This window comes from Lontra canadensis, unplaced genomic scaffold, assembly GCF_010015895.1.
Source record: "Lontra canadensis isolate GAN:19392208 unplaced genomic scaffold, GSC_riverotter_1.0 scaffold214, whole genome shotgun sequence".
NCBI lineage: Eukaryota > Metazoa > Chordata > Mammalia > Carnivora > Mustelidae > Lontra > Lontra canadensis.
Window position 1 is genome coordinate 288784 of NW_022631208.1, and position 19842 is coordinate 308625.

Genomic DNA, 19842 nt, shown 5'->3' on the forward strand with positions numbered 1-19842 from the left:
CACAGTGACAATAGAGAACACATTTCCATCATCACAAGGATTCCTTATGTTGCCCTTTTATAGCCATGCATAATTCTCTCCCCAGCAACCCACCCCCCTTAAATTCTGGAAACCACTAATCTGTTCTCCATTTCTATAATTTTTGTCATTTCAAGAATGTTCCATAAATGGAGCCATATGGTATAAAACCTTTTAGGATTGGCTTTTTCATTCAGCATAATTCTCTGAATTCACTGTTGTTGTTACATGTATCCATAGTTTGTTCTTTCATACTGCAGACTAATATTCCACAGTACGGATATATCACAGTTTGTCTTACTACTTGCCCATAGAAAAACTCTGGGTTGTTTTTAGTTATTACAAATAAAAATTCCATGAACACTCATGTTCAGTTTTTTTAATGTGAATATAAGTGTGTGAAAACATGTTTATAATGACATGTAACTCTTTGCCTAATTTTCTGGCTATTTAAGCCAGAGGCAAAGCAAAAGATGTAAAGGTATTTGCCAAAGATCATAGACTCGTTCTTTATCAACCAGTGATTCTTATCAGTACTTGCAACTTTGTAACTATCTTGCTACCTGACCTTGGGAAGCCCCCTGAATTTCTCAGAGCCTCCATTAGAAAAAGAAATGTTTTTCAAAGAAACACGAACTCCATGAAATGCTCCTAAAAGGGGACAAGGGAGATTTTCACAGTCCAGTAAGTTTGAGGAAATGCTGAATACATTTCTCTTTTGAAATAAATATATGCTCCTTGGTGTAAAAAAGGAAGGATCCAGTATCCCACTGCCCAAGTTCAAATTCCAGCTCCAATGCTTGCTGGAATAGTAACCTTTAGCAAGACACTTAACACACCCATACCTGTTTTCTCCTCTAAACAGTGGAGACAACAATAGTACCTCACTCATATGAATGGAAGATTAAGTCTAATGACAAGAAAACACTTGATAAATTGTTTCCTATTATTCTGTTTCCATCATAATCAGATCATCAAAATCATTATAATCTTGTTAAAAAATAATACATGTCCAGGTCCACCCCTGCAGATTATATTTAGTAAGTCTAGGGTAAAGCCTGGTCCAGATGAAACAGAGGTTTATTTATATTAAGAATGTATCCAAGATAGCCCAAGGCAAAATTTAAATCTAGACCCAACTGACTGATGGAGAGCATCATAGTCATATCAGCACACAAATTTAGTAAACCCTTTAAATGACTAACTCTGTAGTCCCACAAAAAGAGCACCGTTCTTTCCTGAATGGAAGGCTGGGCTTCTAACACAAACTCATGATTCCCCTAGGGGTGGTTCATTAAAATAAAATGCAGTTCTGTGCAGCTGGTACACATCAGCTTTCAGAAAAATTCCTAAATGTAGCAGTTAGCATCGATATATAAACATTTTATTTGTGAGTCACTGCTTAGCAAATTAAATCTGAAAATAAGACATCATTTCCTTAGAAATACAAGAAAACAATTATGATTGCTATAATTCCTGTAGGTTTCATCACCACACCGCTGATTTCTGGAAGTCTTCTTATTGTTAAGCACCAGGCAATTTCCAGACCACTTGGGGAACTCACTCTAGAGGTGGTGGCAATCTTTTTACCACTTCTGCAGCAATCCTCAGGTAAGCTTTGGCCTGGAAAAGAAGAGATTCATTTGTTCTGTACTTCTCCCCAGCAGACATCAAATGACTCACGAACTGCCTGCCAGAGCTGTCTCCTGAACGGAACAGGGAAAAGGCTGAGTGAGATGAGGAAATTCAGCAGCAAGAGGATGCTGTTGTGTACACTGAAGGTGTGACAGGGTAGAAAGAATTTTAGATTCTTTAGGGGGCAAATACTTACAAGGTGACTTTCTGAAAAAATATTTAATACCAGCAATTACTGTTTTTAAGCTCTAATTCCCATTTCAGCAAACCAGCAACCCAGTCTAGTTGTAGAAAAATTTTATCTTCCTCTTCTGACAAATTGATATCTTGAGTCAGATACTGCCAAAACTTCTTTGGCATAAGAGCTGTTAGTCATTTTAAATAGGACTGTTTATTACCACTCTATGATTTATCTTTGGAAAGCACCTTCCTTATCTCTCTGAGAATGGCATCCAGTACCAGCAGTGAGCACCTCACAGGCTTCTTCACTTGCTGAATTTTGGATCCCAGGAAAGAATTCCTGGGGTCAGCTGTTACACCCTTCTTCTGTGGGGTCCTTAGTGCAGCTGAATACTAAGAGCAACCCCCAAGCCACTGTGCACCACAAACTAAGCGAAAGCTACATGGCCCAGTCAGATCAATGATCATGACATCTGCATCGTAGAAGTTCCAGACAATTACAATGTAAATATTATTTATTTTCCCTATCTTATCTATAAAAAGTATCTGTAAGACACAACAGTAAGATCTTCTAAAACCATTAATTTCTACATTTACATACTTGGAGTTATGCATGTACTACCACCACCACTGCTGCTACTACTCTTACTACATCTACTATAACTGATAATAGCTAAAATTTACTTGAGTACTTAATATCCACCAAGTACTGTTTCATTTAAACTTGTAGCTACCCTAAGGGATAAATTCTGTCATTAACCCCACTTAAAGATAAGGAAACCAAGAACCAGAAAGGTGAACGGTCTTGCAGAAAGCATTACAGTTAATATGGGATGAGCTGGTCTTTGAACCTAGGCTGACCAACTCTGACTCTGCATGATAAAAGAACAATCTGAGGTTTGTTTACCCAGGCTTGAAGACGTTTCAAGCATGTTTCACACATTTTCAGTTTTAAAAACCATACTTGAGCCCTAACAGCTGAATTATGCTTTATCTTGCCAGAAAAGTGTTAAAATCTCACCTATGAGTTCATTTAAGAAAGAAAAAAAAAAGAATAGTTCTCGAAATATGAATAAAGCCTTAATTGTTTTTATCTAGTACCTACTCTACCAAGTACTTTGTATAAGTAATCTCACTTAAGTAAAACAAGCTTCATCAACTCGACTTGGATAAAGCACACAACTGGGAGTTGTTTGCTCAAGGTCACAGTCAGTAAGTTGGAAAACATTCAGACCTGGGTCCATCCAACTCCAAAGCTTAGCTCCTTCTACTACATATTAAACAGTAAATCCAAAGTAAATCACAAGCAATTTTAATCAGAATGCTTTATCTAAAAATGGTTTCACTCTCTGCTATACTTAACAGAAACAACTGTTTTGTGTAAAAATGGAAATAATACTTTGTAAATAAATATTTCTCTTAAATCTAGTGTGCTGATTTTTACCCATGCATCTTTGTAAATACCTTTTATCTCCTAGTAGCTTTTCTGAGTGTTTAAGTCTAAAATTTTTGTGATGAAAATGTAAAGTTCACTAAGGCAAGCTGACAGAAGGTCATCATTCTATCATCTTTAAATTCTTACTTATGGTAAAATCACAGACATAAACCTATCAGACTACAAAAAGTGCTAAATGATTCCAGAATAATCAAATTTGCTACATTTAACCTTTGTTTTTTAATGGACTATCTCCAAGCTTAAACTTTCAATATATCACACTCAAAGTGATGATTAGACTGTCATTTGCTAAGAAACCACCGAAAGTGCTTAGTTTTCGTTTCAATTTCTACAAAACTGTTGAGATTGAATTTTTTCAGCCAATGCAGTATCATTTCAACAAATACATTTTGGTTCTTATCATATGCAAGTTACTGTTTTGGAAATCTGTGGGATGTAATGATACAAAAGGAAGGCAGAATAGCTCACTTGTGAAGAGTTGAGGCTCTGACGTCAGACAGGCATGGTTTAAAATCTTAGCTCCATCACTTATTAGCTAGGAGGCCTCAGGCAAGTTACTTAATTTAACCCTTCTAAGACTCAGTTTCCACATCTCTAAAATGGCTGAAGTAACAGTATCTATCTCAAGCGTTTGGGGGAATATTAAGTAATAATAAAGTATGTGCAGTACTGGCACAAAAGAAGCAAACAGTTAGTAGCTGCTATTATTATGGTTACATCCTCAGGTAATTTACAATCTCACTGAAGAGTTCATATGAACACGTACCCACAGGTACTTCTCCTGGGCTGAGGAATGGTACCTATGGATTTGTCTAATCCATAACTAGCAAAAAGGGAAATATCTGTATCATATGTAAAAAATATGATTTAGATTTCTCAAACTGTTAATACTCTCTCTTTTCATCACCTCAAATATACACAGAATAACACTTCTATTCGAGATCTTTTATTGGGCCATCCAGAAGCACAGATAAGACAGCTGGATCCCATTTGTCTGCTCTATATTAACAAGTTAAAGGAAAGGGATGGCAATCAAAGTGCAAGAAGTTTTATTGAGAACTTTTTCCTTTGTCTTTATTTTTAAATATCAGAAGTTCTACTTTATCATATACAATCATTTCATATTAAGATCATAAGGTAATAATTTAGAAGTTCTAAGATAATAAAGCTTCCACTTATATTTGAAAGTCTTTACCAGGAATACCTTATAGCACACCTTTCTGTATGCCAATATTAAGACTTTTTACTTGATAACAAAAGGATGAAACCACAAAATTATTAGTAAATCACGGGTCCACCACTTGTGTCCTGGACTCAAGTAAAGGCAAAAGGTAGATAAAGTTAAATTAGCAATTATAATCACACCATCAAGAGACAATGCTACTGGATTTAAGAGTTCTGAATCCGAAGTGTCCACTTCCTCTCCCCTCCTCTGTGGCTTTCTCTGGCTATTATACACTACTATATTTAGAGTTTCAATTATTTGCCTTTCGTTAGCAGTGCACAAGTTCAGAAGATTTTGCCCAATGACTGAGGAGGCAGCAGCTTGCTGGTGCTTTTTAACTGGTGCAGTAGCTCCTTGCAACTTTTCTGATGATGCCTTAAATTCAGCATGAATCATATTTGAAATTAATCACTATCACTATAGTATTTGTGTCCACTGAAAGTTAAATGTTCCTGGGAGAATGAAGTCCCTGTTGCCCAATTTTAAAACATCTGCTGTGCAGAGAGTGACAGTCCTGGAATCTGGGGTTGGGAGGAGGGAGTGATAGAAAAACGGAGAAGGTGGAGTTAGAAAACAAAAAGCTAAAAATGAAACCTTTACTAACTAATAATTTTACTTGTAGATCAACTCCTAAAAGCAAACAATAAAAAGTGTTGATCTAAGAGGCCAATGATTAACAATTTTATTCGTTCAGTCCCATTAAATTTCACAGAAGTTTATCATGTTGAAAAGCATAAACTTTATTCTTTTTAAATGAAGACATGTAAGTAGAATCGGTATTAAGCTTCCACAAACACAACAGAATTTGCTGAGAGGGCTGTGACTAGCTCCTATGAGCATATTTCTGTTGGTGTTCGTAGGGAAAAAGGGAAAGAAAAAGGTTATCAAGAGGCAAGATTCATCACAAGAGTAAACAGAAGGATCCTGTGATTCAAACAGGAGGCGAACCGAAAGCTAGTCTAAATGTATATAACAGACACTGAACCAATCCTGCAATTTATTAGGAAGTGAAGTACTGCATTCGTAAGAGAATGTATAGAGTACGGTGTCAAAGCTGTAAGGGGAAATAGCCTCTAGCACTATCTTGGAGCGTTCCTTATTGTAAATGAACCCTTGCTTCTTCACCTAAAAAATGGAAATTATTATACATATCTCACAAATGTGTTAAGAGAATCAAATAAAATAATGTATTTACTGCACCCAAGTATTGTACTACCTCTTAAAACAAATTAAAGAAATCAAATCTAAGACCTGGGAGGTGATATAATGGAAAGACGCCAATGTCTGCAAGGAAAACACTTGTCTATTAATCACATTTTAACAATTATCAGTTCTATAACCTTGGGAAAATTATTTAAATTCCCTGTACCTCAGTTTCCTCATATGTAAAATGGGGACTATTTATACATTGCATTAAATTGTTGTGAGCATAAAATTATGTAAGTAAAATGTCTGACAGCATCTGGTACACTGTAATTGCTATTATTATTAGGAGGATGATTACTAATAATGAATGTCTGCAATCTAAGAGTAGGAAGTAATAATTTCCATGGAAACAGAATAAACACAAGGCACTATTTTTTTTTTTTCTTTTCATGGCCATGTCTAAATCTTAAAATTGCTCAGAAGTCTTCATATTTAAGGTTGACAATCTGGAACATGAAATTCTCACTACTCTTGCCAAGACCTCACCAAATCAAACCTAGCACAAGCTACAAAGGGTTAGGCTGTCCTTGTTCTCATAAACGTCAGTGAGCAACAGTAAAATAATAGGTCTAATGTTTATGCAAATGTAAATGAGATTAAAAAAACTTAACTCCAAAAAACTACACAGACACTACTGTTTAGAGTTTTAAATCACATTATCTTTTGATGATTGCTTTATGTTTTCTCTTTTTTTTTTTTTTTTAAGATTTTGTTTATTTATTTGACAGAGATCAAGTAGGCAGAGAGAGAGAGGAGGAAGCAGGCCCCCCGCTGACCAGAGAGCCCGATGTGGGGCTCGATCCCAGGACCCTGGGATCACGACCTGAGCTGCAGGCAGAGGCTTTAACCCACTGAGCCACCCAGGCGCCCCTATGTTTTCTCTTTTATTACATTCCTTTTACTTCTTTTCAGAAATCTAAAAGAAAAAATAATAATGGATAGGTGGAGAAAATATTTAAAAATCTAAACTCATAATTGATATCATCTAGTAAGTAATTATTCTTGGTCATAAGAAATCACCATAGAGTGTCTTTAGTCTATTCTTCGGAGGCATTTAAAAGTATGTAATTAGGGGGATGTCTGGGTGGTTCAGTGGGTTAAAGCCTCTGCCTTCGGCTCAGGTCATGACCCCAGAGTTCTGGGATCCAGCCCTGCATCAAGCCAAGCAAGGAGCCTGCTTCCCTTCCTCTCTCTGCCTGCCTCTCTGCCTATTTGTGATCTCTGCCTGTCTGCGAAATAAATAAATAAAATCTTAAAAAAAAAAAAAAAAAAAAGTATGTCATTAGGGGCTCTTGGGTGGCTCAGTGGGTTAAGCCTCTGCCTTTGGCTTGGGTCATGATCTCGGGGTCCTGGGATTGAGCCCCCCATCGGGCTCTCTGCTCGGTGGGGAGCCTGCTCCCCCCCCACCCCATGCCTGCCTCTTTGCCTACTTGTGATCTCTCTCTGTTAAATAAATAAAATCTTTAAAAAAAAAAGTATGTAATTAAAACACACTCGAATTTCATACAATTTTCATCCACTACATAAAGTACACCTATGGTAGCGGGGTTGCCAGACTAATTATGAGAATAATAAAGGGTTACAGTTTTTGCTTATCTGGAAGATTTCTAAGAAAAGACTGAAAAGGAAATTTAACATTTACTACCTGTAAGTCAGAGAAAAGAAACACAATGGTAAGTGCTACACATTATACTCCATTTCCTCAGAGATCATATCCCCAGCAACTTAATCACCTACACCAAAACTGTGGACTCTTAAGAAAGGGAAAAGACTTTGGGCTCCTGAAAGAAAGAACTCTAAATGAAGGTACTTTACTTATCCAAGATTCCTGACCATCATTTTTACCCTTACTTTATTTTTAGCTTTAACCAACCTCAGCTCTTTTATTTTCCAGTTCACACAAGATTTGAGAAAGTAAGGAAGGAATGAAAGTAGTAATAGTTATGGATAGCCAAAATAATAGTACTATGAAGATAACCCATGAGCTAAGGAAAAACAAAAAGGAATAACTGTAAGAAGGCTGACTGGGGCTTTTCAGCAAAGAAGCACAAAAACTACATCAAAACTGATGCATCCAGATGATGGCTGAGCTTCTAGCTTACATAGCAAGTGCTACTTAGGACAGAAGAAATATATATGATTAATTTTATTCCTATCTAAAAAAGAGAGTAAAATAAAAGATTTTATTCTCAGAGTCGTAAAGCTTCAGTAGTCTTGAAAATCTATCAACTGGATCTCCAATGACGTTGGCTCATGAAACACAACCAGTTTTGACCTTACCTCCTCAATCATATTTATCAAAATAAATGTAGTGAAAATCCCATCTCTAATGCATAAAACAACTTCCTTATAGCCAACTTAATACTTTTTTTTTTTTTTTAGGTTTATTTATTTTAGAAAAACAGCACAAGTGGGAGAGGCAGAGGGAAAGGGAGAGAAAATTTCAAGCAGACCATGCACTGAGTGTGGAGCCTGATACGGGGCTCTATCTCACGACCCCGAGATCATGACCTGAGCTGAAGCCAACTGGGACGCTCAATCAACTGCCTCACCCAGGTGCCCCCAACTCAATACTTTCTTACATCAGTTTTCCTTCTCCTAACAATCAGCTTAACTTCTAATACTGAAATATGGTAATCTTGGGTAGTTAGATACTGCTAGCCAGAAAAATAAGAATTTGATAAACTCTCGATATTTGTGTTCTTCATGAGAAAACTGGCTAGGTGATAGACCTTTGCAGGTAAACTTGTTCAGATAACAATTCAGAGCAAGCACTGATATGCTTATGATATAAAATAGTTATTTAAAGATGCTTTAAATAAATTAACTTATCTTTGTTTAAAAATGCATTGCAAATAAACTAGATGTTCCCAATTTTCTCTGTAAATATCAAAAAATATATATCCTGTAAAAAGACACTAAAATACATATATAAAAACATCACTTACCTCATCACTTTCAGGCTGTGAAAACACAATCGGCTGGCCTGTATCTGAAGTTTCCCTTATATTAAGATGTAAGGGAATGTCTCCTAAAAGAGCCCACCAGACATCCATTAATACTACAGAAGTTTACATAGGCATTTGGAATTTCACTATTTGAACTTCAGAAAAAAACACAAAAAAACAAGTTTAAATTAAATTCATTAAGTCAACTTGAACTATGACTATCTTCAAGTTGCTAAATCTCTGAAAAAGGAATTTCAAATGAAAATTAGGGCCAACGTATTTCATTGGAGGGTAGTTCAGGGATTGTGTTATGTATATATGAAAGCTATGTGGCAGCCGATCAAGGGATAAGGCCTCTGATTTATTCTTTGCTGGAGGACTTCCAGCAAGAAATGGCCTGGAAGACATTTGTAAAAGCATTTCTCTCTGTAGTATCTGATATAGACACATCATACCAAGCAACAAGAGGAAATGAAGACAAAAAGATGGGGAGACAAATTCATAAAAAAAAAAAAGTGTAACAAAATTATCTTCCTGATATTGGCAGATGAGTGAGCTAAGAGAACTGCTGAAAAGTAAGGCAGATCTGTTATCTCCACTACCTTTCTCTTTATCTGATGGAACTATTTTTCTTTTATCATGTATTGATCTATATAGCATTACATATAACTTGTGAACCAGATGAGATCTCAGGAAGTATTTAAGAACCTCTATTATACACACTTGAGGTTGAAAAGGTGGTGTGTCTTTCCTGTGTTACTATTAGGTGGTAGAATTTAGGGGGAAAATGCTCTGATCCATCATACAATTGGCTCTACCACCCCTTTACAAATGAAGCCTTTCAAAAGATTTAGACTTAAAATGCAGTAAATGGAGTCATAAGCAGAAAAGTTCACTTGTTATGGTACGGAGCATTCCTAGAACCACTCCAAATCCATGCAAGCGTTACTGAAACATACATGTGTGTTTATATAAATAAGTCAGCAGTACCAGGCTAGGCTAGGTAAATAAAGCAGAAGTATATGCTATAAAATTAAAAATCTATTACAAGTTATATTATAAAGTACACAGAGTAACATAATTCATTCTTCTCTTGTCAGCAAATTCTCTTGTCTTAATCAACTCTTTAGGAAATTTAAATCTTTCCTAAATGTTCAATAGCCAATGACAAAATACCTGAATATTTCTGTAGTCACTTAAAGATTAGCTTTTCAGTAAATTTGATGTCTATTCCATATATCAACTTAAGAGTGCAAGAAACTGTCACAGGAATACGGGAAAATATGTTAAAGAAATTCTTAGAAACCCATAAAGCTTTTTCCTTGATTTATGCCATCATAGGAAGGAACCCTGAATGGTTTCAGTTCTACCACAATAATGGAAGGAAAAAAAGCAAAACTGTTTTCTTCATATATAGTCACCTCTCAATATAGTTTCTGCCTTCTAGAGACTCATAATCCTATCTATAAGCAAAGAACAATTGATGAAGAAAGAGGAAAACCTTTTTAGAAAACAGGTGGCACACCATAGTGAGACTGGTAATGGGCTAACAGCTGTTTAACAGAAAGGGATAAAAAGGAATAAAGATATGTAGAGTGGGTAAAGTGCAGCCTGGCCTTGAAATTATCTTTGAGGGGCTAGGTCTGAAGGAAACGAGGGCATATTTCAGAGACATAATGACTATGCATAATCTGTCCTTGGAGGTAATACTGAGAAAGTTTTGACAGCCATTTTACCGAATAATTTTTTAAATATAGCCCAATGGATGAAAGTAAATTAAGAGGTAGCCAGGGAGTCAGTAAAGGATATATAAGGGTTCCAGGGAATTCAACCAGCCAGAAGGCCATAACTGGAAGAGCTCTTACCCTAACTTCAGTTCCTCCTTCCTGCCTCCAGCCTCTTTGTTATTGGAGCCCCTGCTCCAGATCATGGGAGGTCTCACTGGGCCCCATGACTGCATTAAAAGGAGGAGATGTGCCCTGAATTGGAACTCCAAATTATTTTTCCCAGAACACTATTAGATCCAACAATCTATAAGCACTATCTGTTTTTTGTGATCAGTATTCAGAGTTTCTGACACATTTTTAGGGTAACCAAACATTTGTGAGCTGTTGATTAAAATGTAACTTCCATCATGTGAGATTATGAGATATATTTCAAATTCAAAATAAGTGATTTACGATATCATACCACCCATTTATAAATCAGGGAATTATAATATTGTCAGTAAAATTCAATAATGCCATTATAATTACACATTTACTTTATTACATAAGTGAATGTCAATCTGTTGTTATTATGCAGATTTGGGAAATTGAACTTTCTAGGTTAAATAAAAAACAGTTACAGAATATAATTAGTGGCTATAATTATAGCAATGTATCAAAATATATCATTAGTATTCACCTGGTACTGTGGTGGCTGCTACAGTACAAATGCATAATAACAATAACACATTTAACATCAACTTTTAGAAATTTAATTATAATAAAGAATGTTTTGAAATTCCTTGATCTCTAAGGGATCTTAATTGTTAACTATCTAAAACTAATAATTCACTCTCTTCCTCCCTTATTCAGCATCTAACATCTGCCTTTGCCCAGAACAGAAACTCATTCAAAAGGAAAATATCAACACGTTTCCTAAAACGTCCATTAAGTTGCCTGTGGATTTTTTAAGAATTATGTTTTACCTAAAATCTGTGTTTTGCTCACTTAACACCTGATTTTACTTCTCACAACACTAATTAATCCCTCAATTCAGTAACGTGAACAGTACATATAATGTGTATTTCAGGTGCCATATCTCTTGGACCAAAAACATATAAAGAGATTAAAGAAAACAGAAGACATTATCTTTCTAGAACAAAAGGAGTGATAAGTTCAGAACTTATCAGAAAGGCATTTTTTCATATACACCAAGAACTGACACTTAGAAAGGTTGCTACAACACATTAACCAGGTGTTTTCATATACCTCTTTATACTGAAAGATGTGTCCCCTTAGCAAACAACCGATGACCATTATTTAAAATAAGGACTTCAAATTACAGTACTCAAACCATGAAACTCTTCTCAAATTCAAGTTACAGGCAGTTTTTACCTACAGCAAAAGTTATAATTGGCAGAACAAACCTCCTCTTCAAAAAGCCTTCTACTAATGAACTATTATAAAAAGCAAAGGAAGGTTAACACATACAACTCCCAATACTATCTTAATTTCAAGTACAAAACTGAAGACAATTCATCATTTTCTGAGACATTCCTCATCACCATGCTTTATCCCCACCTTCCTTTCTGCCATTTCCTTTGCAAAAGAATATCCTGTGGTCTTACCTAGAACATCAAGATCAAGAGTCCGTGCTAGTCTTCTTGCACCATCAGCACCAAAAATATGAGTCCTATGTTTACATTTTGGACACTGGAAAACACTCATATTTTGGACAAGGCCCAGGATCTAGAATAACAAAACCACTGAAATTAAAACAAAATTAAACCAAATTTTTTTCTATTTTATTTCTTTTCAGTGTTCCAAAATTCATTGTTTATGCACCACACCCAGTGCTCCATGCAATATGTGCCCTCCATAATACCCACCACCAGGCTCACCCAACTCCCCACCCCCTCCTCTCCAAAACCCTCAGTTTGTTTCTCAGAGTCCACAGTCTCTCATGGTTTGTCTCCCCCTCCGATTTCCCCCATCTCACTTCTCCTTTAATCCATTATATCAACAAGTTTTTACTGAGTGCCCACAGGGTTCTAGTGATACAGTCATAAATAAGTTACGGGTCTCTGCTTTAAAGGGAACTCACAAACTAGTGGGAGAGCAAGACACGTGTAATTAACTTTAGTAATGTGATAAATGCTAAAGATAATGAAATGACAGGGATAAGAAAAATTCTGTCTGGGAAGAATAAGAGATATCTCTGAGCTGCCCATATTACCCAGAATTGTTTCATTGGGTTGAGGGTGAGAAGGGTTGAGGCAGGAATTCTAGGCAGAAAGTGGAACACAAGTCAAGACAGTGAAATATAACTGCACATGGCTTATTTGGGCTGCACACTCTTGGGGGGCAAAGGCAGAAGCTGGCTTGATAAGGGAAGTCAGAGTCCAATGGCAAGGTGCTAAATGCCACTCATTATTTTCTTCTTGTGACAACAGAAAACCACAAAAGATTTTTAAAGTTGAAAAGATGGTCCCACAAAAGGTTTTTCAAGTTGAAAAGATGGTCCTAAGAGCTAATATTACACAATCAGATCTGTATTTTAGAAATTTAGCTCTGATAGCAATACAGAAAGAATAAGCAGGAAGATTCAGGGGAAAAAAAAATGGAAAAGAGGCTATTGTGAATGAAGTCTCATGATAAATGACAGCTAACAAATACTGAGTGCTTATTATATATCAGGCACCGGGGTAAGTGTTTTAGATGAACTATCTTATTTACTCCTATCAAAAACTTTATGAGATGGGTATTTTGTCATCCTCATTCCATTGCTGAGAAGAAGAACAAAGCTAGCAAAACACTAAAACTCAACTCTTTAAAGCTAGCAAAACTCTAAAACTCAACTCTTATCAGAATGTTATCATTTGAAACAAAAATTTAAAGTCTTATAGAAAGTGTCCATCTCTGAGTTTCATTAGCTTCTGGAACAAAATAGATACTTTATAAACATGTGCTGAATAAATAGGCTCTGCAAATATAATCCTTATTCATGTTTCTTTTAATCCCATTTTCTTATTAATGAAAAGCAGTGAGTCTCTTCTAGAATAAAAATAAGGAACACAATTATCAAAGGCTTAGAGATAACATGTCTCTATCATCCTACCAACTCCACCAAAAAGATCATCATTATAGGAGATTTCTCTATTAGAACACTTGCATTTTAAATGAAGAATAGCACTGACAATCCACAATGAACCATACAGACAAGAAAATTTCTTATTCTTTCTGAAAAGGGAAACTGAACAGACTAAAGTTTCCCAGAACATATGCAAATGAAGACAAATTGTGAGGGACATAAATTTGTAGCTAAGCATTTTCCAAGCATCTAATATATCTTTTGCTGATGCAAAGTATTATAAAAAATAAATCATATTGTACTTTGGTAATTCAATACCATCTCCAAAAAGCCAGCAGAAAACATAGCTAAAGTTCACACACCTTATTTGTTTATTCAGTATGTCTATATCATACACCCATTGCCTGGGCAGTTTTACTGCCATTTATGTTAAACGTGATATATTCCCCTCACTGTAGAGCTTTCAACTTAAACCTAAAAATATCACTCAAGAAATGGGAAAAGGGAAAACACTTAAATATTGTGAAAATGTAGTGAGGGTATATTCTAATCCAGAGAGAATAGGAAAAGCATCTCTACTCCAGAATCTCTTGGACTCCCCAAGAATAGGAGGGTATGGGGCAAGAGCGTATTTTCAACTTACATGATTAACTTATTATCAATATCTTATTATTGTTCTCCATGGCTTATATAAATGTCTCAGTCATGTTCTCTATATAGACTACAAAATGTCACAAACATAAAACCGTAAGCAAACTCAATATTTAATAAGCTCCTATTACATGCCAGTAACTGAGCTAAACAAAAGGAGTAGCATACAGAAGTAAGCAAAACAGACTTGATTCTTGCCCTCCTGGAGCTTGCACGCTAATTAGAGAAGCAGACTGAACAATTAATAGTTCAAAAATCTACTTTGAAGATGGAAGAGCTTCTCTGGAAGCAAAGCACAGAGGATTATGAGAGCATAGAAGAGAGAGAACCGTATCTATCCTAAGAGTCACAGAGGAGTTCCTTGAGGAAATATGTAACCTAAAAGTTAAAGAAAAAGCAGGTAAAAATTAGGAGAAAAGGAGGGAAAACTCTCAAGGAAGAAGTAGGGGGACAAGTCTCCTTCAAGGAACTGAAAGATCAGCATGGCTGAGTTATGGTGTGAGCAGTGTGAAATTTTTCTAGCAGGACAAAAAGCACTAAACATAAATTAAAAAATCATTTTGTTAAACTGACTACATTAAAATTAGTAACTTAATTGGAGGACACAATTTAGACAGAGAAAAGACAAGCTATAAAGCAGGAGATGGGATTTATAATACACATCCATGACAAAGGGCTTTTATCTGGAATATATAAAGAACTCTACAAGCCAAGAGAACATCAGAAATTTTAAAAAAAATGGGCAAAACTTAACAGGCACTCCTTAAAGACCAATAAACTTGAAAAAAAAGTTTTCAACTTCACTAATCATCAGAGAAATGCAAATTAAAACCACAATGAGATACCACACATTCATTCTTAAGACCTGATTAGAACAGTGGAATGTCTATAAGACAGCAACAACATCAAATACCAAACCATGGTGAGGACACAGAGCAAGTAAAATTCATAGTTTCAGCTGAATGCAAACTGGTACAATGATTTTAAACTGGTATAACCATTTTGGAAAACTGGAAAATTTATTTAAATTCAATTTAATTAATATATACTGTATTATTAGTTTCAGAGGCAGAATTTAGTGATTCATCAGTTTTAACACTCAGTGCTCATTACTTCAAGTGCCCTCCTTAATATCACCCAGCTACCCCAACCCCCTCCCTTCTCCCCTCCAGCAAATCTTAGCTTGTTTCCTACAGTTAAGAGTCTCTTAGGGTTTGTCTCCCCCTGATTTGTCATTTTATTTTTAACTCTCTTCCCCTATGATCCTCTGTTTTGTTTCTTAAATTCCACATGAATGAGATCATATGATAACTGTCTTTCTCTGACTGACTTATTTTGTTTAGCATAATACCCTCTAGTTCTATCCACATTGTTGCAAATCACATCGATTTTATTTTCTCAAGTATGGTGAGCATGTAGTGGTATCTCATTGTGCTGGACTGTTCAAATCATTAATCCGTTTATACTGGGAACTGTATTTCCTAGAATCTTTCTTCCTTTATAGCTCCTTGTTAAAGTTCCCTAAAAGTAAAATGACACAAGTTTTAGGAGGTGGAAGTGAAGCCACAGGCATTACACTCTATAGTTTCCTTTGGTTAGAGGTGGGGAAAGAAATTTGCAGGACTGCAGGTGTATTACAGTTAGTCCTCTTTCTTCCTGACATTGGGCCCATCCTCTGCCCTGAGGTTTTAATTTGCATTGCCATAATTATTAAAGAAGTTGAGCATATTTTTACATGTTTACTGATCATTTGTATATTCTCCTCTGTAAAGTGTTCAGTTCTCTTGTCTATTTTTCCATTGATTATATAGGTCTTCTTATTGAATTATAAGAATTCTTAGTTTTTCAATAGAATTCCTTTGTTGATAGGTTCTCAACTTTGATATTGATTATACTGAGTTAAGTATATTATTAAAATTAAGATCATCTGGGTTTTTCCCTACATTTTAAAACATGGGTACTAAAAATTTTTACATCACATTTGTGACTTGCATTACATTTCTATTGGAGAGCACTGTTGCAGACAACTAAAGAGTGACCATAGAACTGATTTTGGTAGTTCCCCTTAATTTTGTGTTGTTTCACGGTCCTAAAGATGAACAAAAACATTTATAAGGATCAGTGATTTATGAGTACTTTTAAAAATTGAAGGAACATGAAACATTTACCTTCAAGACTATATAGGAAAGACAAACTGTCAAGTTTCTTTGCTTTTAGTTGAAATTACATCAACCGAGTGTGATAACACACACATATTTATCTGATTAATTAGAAAAAGAGAACAAATTACTTATTAAAATATGCAGAGTATGTGGCAGACAACTTTTTGAAACCACAGGGTTAGCTGGAAGAAAATTCAGAAAAGAACCTCGAGTATTAAAAAGATTAGAAAACACTATGCTAGTTTTTAAGAGTAGAGTTCTATAATCAATGAGTTTTGAACAGGAGCAGTTAATAAAATAAGAAAGAACATTAGAATATCCATATGACAATTTTATTCAAAAAAATTCTTTTAAACAGGAAAGCGTTCATGTCCATACCATCCTCTACTGTCCTCCCAGCCACAAGCCTTATACTGTGTGAATACTTTATGTGTTCTTAAGCTGTTTATTATACAGCTATTATGTATATCTTTCATAGTAGAAACATTAGAAAGCAGATGCTTTGCCAGAGCTTAATTTACATAATACCACTGAGATGCAGCTGTAAGCATGCTCAATCTTTTTTTTAATGTCTCATCAAAATATAAGATCCTTTTTTTGTGTCAACTAGACTCAAACAGAAAAAAATTTCAGAGGGAAAAAAATGTATAAGATCCTTATCTCTTTTTCTTCTGCTAGTTGTATACTGAAAGTAAATGCTATATGCCTGCTTAACATCAGCCACCACAAACCTTTTATGTGTTATTTTTATGTTATTCCAATCCATCATTGCCTCAGAAGGGTACTTCTTTTATTAACTTTTAAAAAATTGACTCTCTTGAAATATCAATGTTGCTCTGAAATATTGGATTTTTGTGTCCAACTGAATTAAGCAAGCTCAAAAGGCCCCAATTTTAATTTCTTCTTGGTATTTTAAATTCAGATTCAGGTAAGTAACAAGTAAGATTTTCAGGCTACCATTTAATCCAATTTCTCAAGGTTACAATCAGGTTAAATTCTTGCTGGTTGGAAATTGTCACAAGGATTAAAAACTATGATTTAAGAAAAAATGAGGAGAAATTGTTAAATAGAGAATGAATAATAATAACTGAAATAGATTAGATTCTTTTTTTTTTAAATTTTTTTATTTAAAGATTTTTATTTATTTATTTGACAGACAGAGATCACAAGTAGGCAGAGAGGCAGGCGGAGAGAGAGAGGAAGGGAAGCAGGCTCCCTGCTGAGCAGAGAGCCCAATGTGGGGCTTGATCCCAGGACCCTGAGATCATGACCTGAGCTGAAGGCAGAGGCTTTAACCCACTGAGCCACCCAGGTGCCCCTGAAATAGATTAGATTCTTAAGTGCTATTCAGTTTCCCATTAGTATTGAACCAGTTTAAAAACTATATATACTAAAGTATATTTCCTGAAACAAGTGTACAAATATAATTTTTTTTTAAGACTTATTTTCATTTACCTTCGAGAAAGATAGTTTGAGTGAGCATAGCAGAGAGGGGCAGAGAGAAAGGGAGAAAGAAGTTCCAAGCAGACTCTGCACTTGGGAGTCTGCAGCGGGGCTCCATTCTGTGACCCTGAGATCACCACCTAAGCCGAAATCAAGGTTGGATGCTTAACTGACTTGGTCACCCAGGTGCTCCCAAATATTATAATTTTTAAAAATGCGATGGGTGGCTTGTTTTCTCTTTCAGAAGAAGTAGTCTGGCATGGAAAGAACATTGAATGGGGAAACCTGCATTCATGTTCCTTTCAGGAACCAATTAAATAGTTGTGGGTCCTTGAGGTACAATTCAACTTCTTTATGTCCTGAATCCCAAAATGAGGGTTTACAACAAATGATGATCTCTATAATAATGACCCCTAAAATCTAACACTAGAACAATAACATTCAGAGCCACCTTTATAATACCATATATACATATGATATTATTTTGATATATTTTGATATAATTTGATATACATATGTATAATCTCATTGAATTGCCAAAAGGACCAATGAAATGGATCACAAAACATTGAATGTATATTATTTGCTCTAGATCACACAGTTAATAAATAACATAGCCAAAATTCAAACCAGCTGGGTCATTGGTTTGTATGTGGAAGTCACCAAGAAAGACAAGTAAATGGACTCCAGGATTTTGTCCTTAGAACTAGGTGGCCTGAAACAATGATGAGTCAATACAGTTTAGTCGGGCAATTTAGCAAAGTAATTAAGAGCACAGTTATAAAGAAAGGACTAATTTGAACCCTCTTCATACTAACTGCTGCAATCTAGGCGGTTTTAAACTTCACTTCCTTCTGGCCATGGAATTCCCCTTGCCTAAAACACATTCATTATACCTCTCTTGACTATCACCTAAACCTATGGCCCCTTAACTCCTCCCCATTTTTCAATCCACCCATTTCCTGTCTCACTTGCCCATCTAGACAATCAAAACCCCATGGTAAGCAAATTTATACTAAAATCTATCCATCTATCTATTAAAATCAATACTTTGCTTCCAGGTCACCTGTAGCAGACAGGTAGCTGTTGACCTAAGTCCATGGTCTCATCTTCCTTGGCACAGATCTAACCTACATTTCTTGGGCTCCCTGAGAACTGTGACAAGTGACCACATGACTGAGTTTTAGTGAAACGTGTACACACACATATGTATGTCTGGTCCATAAAAATTTGGACTGGCTTAAATGAGAATAGCCCCAAAGGTGGGCTTAGAACTCACATTTGAACATGGCAGAGGCTACAGTGGCCTAAATAACTTCCCGGAAGAAGACCACTCTGATCACCTGTTCATCTCTGAGTACTGTTCCATGAACAAGAAATAAACTACTATTGTATTTGCATCATTATATATTTTATGGTTTATTTGTGACAGTAATGAACTGTATTAAATAATGTAAATTTTATTTTAAAATTTTTTTAAATAATGCAAATGTTAAATAATTTTAGACTCTATATAACTTTAGCAATTTAATCTGTATGAAGAGAATGGTTTAGGCTCAAGTGAAGTACTCAAGGAATAAGGAAATCTCAAAGACACTATTCATCTAAATTTTTAACAATTTCTTATTAAAATTCTCATTAGCAAAAAGGGACTAGTCAAAATATGTAGGCCAAATGCATAAATATCTAGGAATTACAAATTTATCTGTTTCATGATAACATTCTAAAAGTAATTATAATAAACAACATTAGTTACATTGACATTGGTTGGTCAGCCTGTGCCAAACACTGTGCTAAGCCCTTTGTGGGCATTATCTCATTTATTTCTCCCCTCAAACTTCTATGGGAACAGTCATATAATTCCCGCATTATGAATTAAATAACTTGAGTAGGTCCTACAGCTACAAAGTGAGAGAGCTAGGATTCGAACTATAGCATTCAGACTCCTGAGCTCATTCTCTTTACCACTATGTAAAAATGTCTCTGTAAGTAGCACCCTATTGCTTAAAAAATAATTATAAAATTTCTAAAGCAATTTAATTTGCAACCATAAAAGAGGTTATATATATATTAAAGAATATAGCTCTCTCAGTGCTAAGAAAAAAATCAATCTGTGTAAAA

The 19842-nt window shown here is 35.3% G+C and overlaps 1 protein-coding gene across 3 annotated transcripts in view; it reads right to left on the bottom strand.

The window, feature by feature from the left end:
• Positions 1 to 650: 650 nt before the first annotated feature.
• The window catches only part of NUBPL (nucleotide binding protein like), a 212309-nt gene continuing 193117 nt past the window's right edge, over positions 651 to 19842 (bottom strand). For all 3 annotated transcript variants that reach the window (XM_032848885.1, XM_032848884.1, XM_032848886.1), the window contains 3 exons: positions 12003 to 12123; positions 8669 to 8751; positions 651 to 1641 (listed from right to left, as the gene is read on the bottom strand). In XM_032848885.1, the coding sequence (XP_032704776.1) occupies positions 1579 to 1641; positions 8669 to 8751; positions 12003 to 12123 (267 nt within the window). In that variant the 3' untranslated portion in view covers positions 651 to 1578. The remainder of the gene's footprint in view (positions 1642 to 8668; positions 8752 to 12002; positions 12124 to 19842) is intronic.